Here is a 10,165-nt window from a genome sequence, read left to right as displayed (position 1 = left end):
AAACAACAGTGATCAAGTACACTGCAAGCAATATATTTACTGCTGAATTACAGTTTAATTTTCTACACAGATATCCTATGATACAATCCTTAGACCATCATTAGAAAATGGAAGTGCTGTGCAGCTTTTGTGAAGGGAAAAACAATAGAAGTAAGTGTCTAAAACTTAAAATTCAACAAACACTGGCAAAATACATCTTCAAGTATGCTTTATTTGCAGGTGCTTAAAAAGATTTTTAGGCAAAAAACTAGTCAATCTCATACAATACATGATGGAAAATTAGTTGATGCCTAATGGCAGACTGGAAAATAGGTAGATGGGACCGATGATGCAGTTTTCTCGAATTGCATGTGATTAAATGGTCAACATTCATATAGCAAAAAGACTTGATACATATGAAGAATTATAATCAGTTAATATTTTAACAATAAGAAGGAGATATTGTAAGAAGAAGAAGTGGTGTAAGGGGATGGGGAAGCTACAGACATCTTAGTAATATCAGAAGCCATTGACTTTTTTTCCATAGACATTAGCTTGTTCCTGCAAATCACTGCACTCTTGAGAGCAGTTTTTGCAATTTAAAACATACCTAAAACATCACCAAAAGAAAACACTAATTCCTATTTTACTTTTTTTTTATTATTATTTTGTATTAAGAGTCTTGCAAAGAACTTAAGTATGGCATGGCCAAGAAACATGTATTAGCCACCATTTCAGAGGCTCTGCATTCATCACATTTAAATACTTAGATGTCTGATTTCAGAAGATCTCATGCAAAATCCACCTATAAAAACTCACCACAAAATATTTTCAAGGATAAAAAGCTATTTTTTTTAAAGCTCTGATAGACATCCATTTGTGAAGGTGAATTTTAAAACTAATGGTCCACATTTTCCAGAGAACATTCAAAAAGATAGCTTTTGAACTTTCCATAAATGCCCAGCTCTTATCTACAGTTTGCATGGAATATTTACCAAAGCTATAACTTTGGACAGTTAATGGACTGTATCACTGCCTAGAGTAGTGCCAGAGGCAACATCATTACCTTTCCATAACTGCATAATGAGAATTAAATAATCACAAAACAAGTCCCTATTATGAAATGATATCTTTTTCTCATATACAATATATATATTCATTTATATTGAATATAAGTCCAGTAATAGTATCACAGTAATGTGCTGTAGTGGTCTTCCATAGTGAGAAAACTGCCCTAATCACCTTTAACATGCAAAGCTTGGAAGAACCAGAAATTCACAGTAAGTAGTACAATTTGTATATGCATCTTCTGCCGTCCTAAAGTTAACCAGAACAGTCAAGACTGCTGCTTATTTTCCTATATGTTTGACAAAAGCTACAGTTCTGTATACTGTACATTCACAGTGGGATCCCAGCCCCCTGTACTTTCTGCAAGAAGAATCAGGTTACCGCTTTCCATCCAGGTAAACATTCTAGTACTTCGTATAACGATCTTGTAAAAAGTTGCTCCTAGCTTGAAGTTCAGCAGTTCAGGACTTGATAAAATTCTCCTTTTCATCTCTGAAAGGTTTTTTGCTAGCGCATTTTGTAGTCATTAGATACTGACATTTCACATAGCTGTCCTTTAAAATCCAAGTCTACTGTGAAATCCAGGTCACGCTTCAAAAAGATTTAAACATAACACAAAGTAAGACCATAAGTTTAGTATATGAATTCAGTTATCATTGCTTGAGCTGACCTTCAGGTTCAAGAGATACCTACTGCGGCTTCCAGCTTCCTTTGGTTTTAAATGTTACTAACACTGGAAAAGCAGGATATAGGATGTGTAATAGCATTCAACATACAATCATGTCTAGGGCATATTTGTATATTTTTCTTAAGGCTGATTCAGTGTCCTGGTTACAACTAGAAGGCATCTGAAATGCTGTGCTATCATACATATTCTACAACAACTTTTTAAAAGGTATCCCCCATTGAGATACTCTTAACCTAGGGTAAGGGGCTTTCACACTAGGAATTATTCCAGAATAGCTCTAGTAAACTTCCCATTATAGAGAAGTCCTCATTCATTCTTTACTTATAATGACATGTTTTTTTGAAAGAGGCACTACATAGCCCTACAAAACAAAGCTGTGTCTCTACAAGCTTTTGAAAGGCTTATGTTTCAGAAGAACAAAGAAGTAACAAATCCTTTTGAACCAAGGTGATCCCTCTCTCTTATGATAACAAACAAGAACACATTAATTCCAGCACCTAGATCTGCATTCATGTGCTTGCTGCTGTGCAAACAAATTTTTAATACTCGTTTTAATTTTTCCCTCAGAAGAAAATTGATACATTAAACCTAAAAGAAAATGTTCCAGTCCTCCAGGAACAACATAAAGGTGAGAAACAGACTGTTTTCCTCTACTTTCACAAGTGATAGCTTCAGATGTACATGTGTTTGGTTTCATGCCAGGTTTATTTTGTTATTTATTTATTTCTTCCCTTGTATTAACACTACTATGAAAGCCATATCGAATCCGTATTTGGTGCAAAAAAGTTAAATCAGTGCGAAAAAGGAAGGCAATTAAATGTTAAGATTTGATGCACTCAGTCAATGCGATATTTAAACAATTGCAACAACTGCATAGACAGATTCTAACCAGGTTATTTTAATGTCTGTATGTTGTAATAGAAAGAGGTTTGGCTCAAGGTTTTTTGGCAGAAAATCAGGTCATTGTTTCTCCAAGAAGTCATACTTCTCATGTCTTGCTCTTCTATACTGGCATGGGTTGTCCACTAGACCATGTCTCATAGTCTCCTTGCAAGTTGCAAGAAGCACTTGAAGAACTGACATGGTGAGGGATTCAGTTCAGCCCATTTAGGAAATTTAGGAAGTTATCGACAGTCATGATAGTGTGATATCCATCATGCTTTAGCTTTAGTGTTAAAACATCTGTGGAAAGCTGCAATTTTGAAATTACCATGTCACTTGATTAGGGAGTCCAAGTACATTTGATCGGTGAGTTTATACAGATGTTTAGCTGAAATCTGTTACTTAATTTCCTAAAGGAGAGTTCTGGGGCATTGAGTGGGAAATAAGGCTATAAATGCAGAACTGAAGTACTAACTCTTGATCATTCTGTATTGGAAGAAGGGATCCTACCGTTGATTTTAGTGGCAGCATTGAAGGGACCTTTGCCTACTTGTGTCATAAAATGTGAGTCAGGCTGATTGCAGAGGGCAGCTAACTTGGTGATGTTCTTCCTTCCCATGCTAGCTTGTTTGCAGGCTGAGCTCCGTAACATTAGCACTGCATTATCATTGTTGCCACTAGCTTTGGTGAAGTTGTGACTAGAGCTCTTACTAATATTATGAATTCAGAGCCTTCAGAATGCTTATTGTTTTACTCATACGCATTTCATTTACTGCTGATTATAGTTTGTGACCAGCAGAGCTGGAATTAGAACCAACGATGGTTACTCACCACATTTTTTGCATTTGGTTTCATGGATATAGACCCATAGATTTCTTCTCCTCGTCTCACAGTTAAATAGTCCTCTAAGTAGAAGACAGTTTGCTTCCAGTGAGTATAGGGAGCATCAGGTGCTGAAAAGCATGCATGGTTATTATTTACGGAAGTTTTGCCTTTGTCTTTAAATTAAACTGTGAGAAAAAATTTCAAAAGAATGCTTTAAATTAAATACTATATTAACAAACATGCTTTACAACAACAAAATTCTATTGATTCTCAGTGGGTTATCTTCTGATTTTGACTGGAATACATCAGATGTAAAGCACACGCAGCAAGAAGGATTCCACAAAGGGGATTACTGGGCATGATAGACACTCTTTTGATGCTTTCATTTACAGATTCAACTTGGGGAAATCTCTACCACGAGTGTTTTGAAAGGCAGAAGTCTAAAATTACTTCAAAAAACAATTACACAAAACCGCAAAGAAAGGTTCATCAAAAACTATTAATCACAATGACACAGATGAAAGCTTTGACTCAGGATCCCTGAAGAGCAGATTTTGTCATTTCCAGAAGAACAGAGGTAGGAAAAAGGCACTTGCACTTTTACCTATTTTTTGACTTTTAAAAGGCATATGCTATGGACAATTTGCCAGAGATAGACACTGATCTCAATTAATTTCTAGTCTTTCTTAGCAAAATCCCCTTGATGATATTCTGCTAGTTCAGGTTTTTATTTTACTCATTTGTTTTTATTTCTGATTTAAAATCAAAATTTTGAGCTGTACCTAATAAACTTGTATTGGTTACTTCCTTTTCCTAGTATTCTTGCAGTTAAGAGCATCTAGGAACCTAAGAACCATACAAAGAGACTTTCTGACCTGGCAAAGAAGCCTCTGTTAAATTCAGCTCTGTTTCATTTGCTTCCTCAATTGCTTTTTTGATGTAGACATGGACCCATCTTATTGAATCATGCTTATAATGTCTTAACACTGTTTAATAAAACAATTATCTCATATAATTCTAACATAAATGTTTAAAAAATATTTTTGGCCTTAGAAATTGTGTGGGGAAATCACAAAGCTTTTTTTTTTAAAAAACTGTCAGGACAGGAATTTTTACAGTATTTTTTTTACCAAAATTGTAGAATCTGAAGACTGATATAGAACTTTTGTCAGAAACTGTGCTGGCAAACTGGTATCTTCCAAAGGAAAAGTATTTACCAGATAATTTCTGGCTATGTGCATAGACAGTTTTAATTTTTTAAATTGCTAAATGAAGAGATCTCCTTCCAGGATTTCAGATCCAGAATGTGGTTTCCATTTGCACGTGCTTCCCTAAAATTTCTAAAACTTGTTAGATCAAGATTAAACTGAATTTATATTTTACATTGTAACTGCTATCTTGTGTACACACACACACATGTGCACATGACCTTATGCAGAGCTATCTTCCTTAGAAAAGCCTGATATATATGGAAATTTGCTCTCAATGAACAATGTGACTGCACTGCAGGCACTCCAAATCACACATTTCTTTGTAATTAAAAAATGAACTATCAGTGAACTGGCACTTGCTCATGTCCTACAAACGTAGATATTTTACTGAATTCAGTAAAGCTTTGCCAACAAGCTCAGAATCCAAACCAGTCTTCTAGACAGTGGTGTCTATTCCTTCAGGTACAGAAGGCCAAATGACATTTTTATGGAGTAACTTGTTCTGCACCCACCTTATGATGTGCTGAATAGAGGCCTCCTCTCTACTCTCATGCTAACACAAGTCGGGATGACTGGCCAGATTTGCTGCAAAGGCGTACTTCTGACTCATGTTCAGTTTGCTGCTTACAAGAATCCAAGAGTCTTCACCAACAAAGCTTATTTCTATCCCGTCAGCCCAAGCAGTAGCATGAAATGGTTAGGGTCTCTAGAACTTTGCATTTGGCTTTGCTGAACTTCATAAGGCTCTCAACAGCCCATGCTGAGCCTGTGTAGGTCTCTCTAAATAGCATCCATTCTCTCCAGCCTATGCTTCTCCCAGTTCAGGACTATCAACAAATTTGCTGAGAGAGCACTTTATCCCATCATCCAGCTCATTAATAAAGAAAGATGTAGAATAACACTGACCTCACTACTGGGCACCCATGAGTGCTGGCCACTGTTTTGACTTTGCTAATTGACATTTTGAGACAATTTTTCACCCATGTTATTATTCAGTTAACCAGTCAATTTGTCACCAATATAGCTGTTAAGGATGCTATGCAAGGCTGTACAAAAGCCTTGCTAAATTCAATGTATTACAACAGCCACTGATCTTGCCTAATCCACACAGCTTGTTGCTCAGAAGGCAATCAGGTTTGCAAGGGATAATTTGCTTTGGCAATTCCATACTAGCAGTTCTCAGTTACTTTCTTGTCCCTCATATAGCTGTAAATAGTTTCCAGGTGGATTTGTGTCATAGTCTTCCGAGGGACTGAGGTGAGATGACTGGTCTGTAGTTCCATTGATCCTGCTTACTGCATGTCTTAAAGATGAGTGTAATAGCTGCCTTTTTCTGATCACCAAGAACCTTCCCCATCACTTTGACCTTTTAAAGATACTAAACATTGACCAGCACCCTCAGCATGCTTGGATTCCTCCTGTCTGGTCCTATGGACTTGTGCAAGGTTCTGTAGTCCTGATGCTGTGCCTGGAGCACAACTGTCATGCTTTAAGCCCAGCTGGCAACTCAGAACCATGCAGCCGCTCGCTTACTAACCCCTTGCTCCTGGAGGAATTGGGAGGAGAATCGAAAAAATATAACTCCCAGAGGTTGAGATAAGAACAGTCCACTAACTAAGGTATAACACAAACCACTACTGCTACCACCAATATTAATAATGATAAGGGAAATAATAAGGGAAGATAATATAAAACTGAAAGGGGAAAAGAAAACAATAAACACAAATGATGCACAGTGCAATTGCCCACCACCTGCTGACCGATATCCAGCCTGACCCGAGCAGCAATCTGGGCCTTCTGGGTAACTGCCCCCAGGTTATATACTGGGCATGATGTGCTGTGGTATGGAATACCCCTTTAGCTGGTTTGAGTCAAGTGTCCTGTCTCTGCTTCCTCCTGGCTTCCCACGTCCCTCCTAACTGGCACAGTGTGGGACTGAAAAGTCCTAGATCTGAGTAAGCATTACTTAGCAATAACTAAAAACATCAGCTTGTTATCAGCACTGTTCTCAGACTAAAGTTGAAAACACAGCACTGCATCAGCTACTAAGAAGGAGAAAAATAACTGCTACAGCTCAACCCAGGACAACAACTCATGTACTACCAGTTTCATGGTATAAAATCCCTCTTCTTCAATTGCTGCTCACTTTATTTTAGCTAGTTTTAATAACAATTAACACTCCACATAAACAGTACTTGTCCCAGTGCAATTAAAGGGGCAGCACATACAACCCAGAAGAAACCATTACTAAGTTCTGTGCAAACAAGTCTCTACTAATTGCTTTCCCCAGGCATCAGAGTGGTCCCTGGATCTGCTATAATTGATGATACGTCTGTAGCCTCATTTGTGTCAAAGAAGTCCAGAGCAAACTTCTGTTCTAGAAGAAGCTTTTGTTAACAACACACAATCAACTTGAGCATGGACTTCAAAATCTTAAGAATTTAGCTTTGCATGGATATCTGGCTAGCAGCTCTTCCTCATTTGCATCCAATGATATCCAGCCTTTTTTATTTGGTGGGCCGTACAGCCTGTGGGAGAATTTAGTTACTGAAGTAAGATGTTGAGAGAACTGGCAGTAGAGCAAACAAAAGCATTTAATAGGGGAAATGTAGCATTTGCCAAGAGACAGAATTTGGAGACATAGGAGGCCTCTCCAAGCAAGCCTCCAAGGAGGCTGAGCCACCAGCAGCTAAGAGATATAACTGCAGAAAGAATTATGAGACAGGGAAGTTATCAAAGCTGAAAGGATTCAAGAATTGGAGTGTATGACTAAGCATTCAGCACCTATGAAGTAGTAGCCTGCAGGAGCTACAGACAGAGAAGATAGGTTTTGAGGCACTGCTCATGAACCTCATTTATTTTTGATAGAGGTTCAGAAATATTGGAAATTGTGACTCCTTTCCCCTCTTCTTTACGGCAGGTATGCATAAAATATCTTGTACATATATTTGTAAATTTAGAAATGTCTACAAAAACCTCTTCTTAAAAAAACACTATTCTAAACTTGGTACCTGCCCTAGGCTTTTATCCAAATGTAGCCTCTTCTCTGTAGTAGTATTTAACGTCTCCTCTTCCTCAAGTTCTCAGTTCCTATGTGCTAAGGAAAGCTAAGCCCACCTATGGTGGTCTTGCAGAACATCTTCTTTCTAAGTGCCTGAGTAAGCCCTCTTCATTCTATAGACCCAAGAGACAATAAAAGTCAAGGAAGTCCTTATCCAGACATCTTTTGCTATACTGATACTGGAGCAAGTCTATGTCTACTCTGCACACAAGCAACTCCTTGCAATAATATAATGGGTTCTTTTCCTTGCCACTTTTGATGCCTGTTCACTGGGATGTCTAAGAGCAAGCAAAGACTGGCTGGGTTTGAGGGTCAGACTTGCTGGTGGGACACATTTAACTGGAAAACATTAATCAAATAGCCTAATCTATTCAAGGATGTTTCTTAAAACACGTATATTCATAAGCATACATGGAACAGAAACACTTTCCATTCCTTTGCAAATGAAGCCAAATTCTCAATGATACCAATGACCTTTCATGTAATTCTGGAAATATAAGCAGACCTCCTTTACCATGGTAGGTTTCAGTTAACATCACAACATGATAACTACACTCTTTATTCAAAGTAATTTTTTACAGAAAACTGGGGGTTTGTCTATATTACCTTTTAGAAAAGATTTATGTGTTACATTCTCCTGGGAAAAAAACCTAAAAATAGCCTTCTGTGGAAAAAACAAATGCCTAAAACCTGAAGTGTTTTCCACCTTAGATAGTTCTGTTTCAAACAAACTCAGAAATATTACCACTTCAGGGTACCGCTGCAGAGCTTCATAGATTTTCATGTCTCTCTAGCTACACTTTGTTTAATAGCACATATTGATGCCTATCATGGTGTGAGAAATACTATAGTATAACACTTGTATAGAATGACCAGGGAAACACATTTACTGAAAAACATAATATGAGAATCCAAATAACATCATCCATACAGTTACACTTCAAGAGTCAAATATAAATGAGTACTTTAACCAAGTACTTTGAGATTTGAATCTTGTGTAAAGGGTTGAGAGCTTCTGTAAAGGGAGTAAAAAAGGAAATTCTAATATTTATCTTACAAGTCTCATTTACACCTGTTTGAGTTGTGCAGTGTTGCTAATTGCAACCAGCACCAACTGTAATTTGTTGTTCTTGTCATTAAAGCACCATAAGGTTTTTACATTTCTTGCAACACTGGCTGTTTAATTTACTCTGGTAGATAATGCCTTACTGGAATGGAGTTATTTATTTAAATACCTGCCCATCAAGGTAAGTTAGAATTCCACATCTGGGTTGTTAAAGCCGATTTACAAAAGCAGTATGTGTGCGGTTGTGTCTTCAAAAAAAAAAAAAAAAGAAAAATCCCAGTGATTTTGTTCTACACTCTGAGACAAGCAAGAGCTTTTGTTGAGTTTTAGATTTGGAGGAGACTGGGTTGCAAAGCTGCTCTCTCTCACTGTGCCAACAATTCCCTATCTAATCTTAGAAACTTGACACAGGATTTAGATATAACTGGTGAAGGGCATAAACTCCTGTGTAAATTCCTGCTGAGCTCTAAGCTTGGTAGCCATTGTGAAATACTGCCCCTTCAGAATGTCTACAAGCAGTTGTCCTTTCCCTGTCCTGCTCACCTCCCTCAAAGTGACAATAATTTTTATTGCTAAATTCAAATCTGGTGGTATAGTAAACCTTCCTGTATCTTCTGGCCAGTAGCATTTGTACACTGATAGCAATAGAAACAAAATTAAAAGAAATACAGATTACCTGTAGAAAATCCCATCTTCTTGTGGCACTTCGTAAATTCGATATTAAAATAGGTGACCAAGGCATGAATGTAATCATTACGCTGAATTTGGAGGCAGAATGCAGAAGTAAATGCCAATTCTTCAGTCTTCACTGTATAAATATCAACTTCCTGTTTTGAGGAGAAAGAAAAAAGACATTTATAGGCAGATGTCTGTGATGCTGAGGTCATGCCTTACATGATGTACTTAAGCATTTTATTTAATGATCAGCAACAAAGACAACTGGCAGCCCTTTAACACTGTAAAAGATTAATTGTACATTTGAATACATCAATTAATCAGCAAATGATCTGGTTATCCAAGTTGGCAGAGTGTGATTATAAAGGTCACTCACAGAAGAGTGTATGCCCTTGGGAATGGCAGGGAGGGACTGCATGAGCTAGAGGAAACCAAGGTGAAGATGTGCTTTGACAAATACAGGCACGTTTCAGATTCTCTAGCAACAAAAGACAGGGGTCATAATATCACTGACCTCCAAGCATTACTTCAGACACACTGCAAAAATGGAGAGCATAGTCTAGAACGTCCATTAGAAGGCTCTTTTAGGGCATAATAGAGGGCTTTCATAGCAATTGTATTCTATAATCTAAGAGAAGTCTGTAAAAACATCAAAAAGATGCAGCTGTATTTCAGTTACCAAGGTCTTTGCACAGAACACATTTATCATG

The 10,165-nt window shown here is 37.4% G+C and overlaps 1 protein-coding gene across 1 annotated transcript in view; it reads right to left on the bottom strand.

Annotated features, from left to right (window-relative positions):
* Positions 1–279: 279 nt before the first annotated feature.
* The window catches only part of PRMT8 (protein arginine methyltransferase 8), a 63,697-nt gene continuing 53,811 nt past the window's right edge, over positions 280–10,165 (bottom strand). The window contains exons 9-11 of the mRNA XM_005150229.4: positions 9,457–9,607; positions 3,449–3,570; positions 280–1,638 (exon numbers count right to left, since the gene is read on the bottom strand). Coding sequence (XP_005150286.1) covers positions 1,555–1,638; positions 3,449–3,570; positions 9,457–9,607 — 357 coding nt within the window. The 3' untranslated portion in view covers positions 280–1,554. The remainder of the gene's footprint in view (positions 1,639–3,448; positions 3,571–9,456; positions 9,608–10,165) is intronic.

The sequence above is a fragment of the Melopsittacus undulatus genome, chromosome 5 (assembly GCF_012275295.1).
Source record: "Melopsittacus undulatus isolate bMelUnd1 chromosome 5, bMelUnd1.mat.Z, whole genome shotgun sequence".
In the NCBI taxonomy this organism is placed as follows: Eukaryota; Metazoa; Chordata; class Aves; order Psittaciformes; family Psittaculidae; genus Melopsittacus; species Melopsittacus undulatus.
Note: the sequence above shows the minus strand (reverse complement) of the source record. Positions and strands in the feature narration are given on the sequence as shown.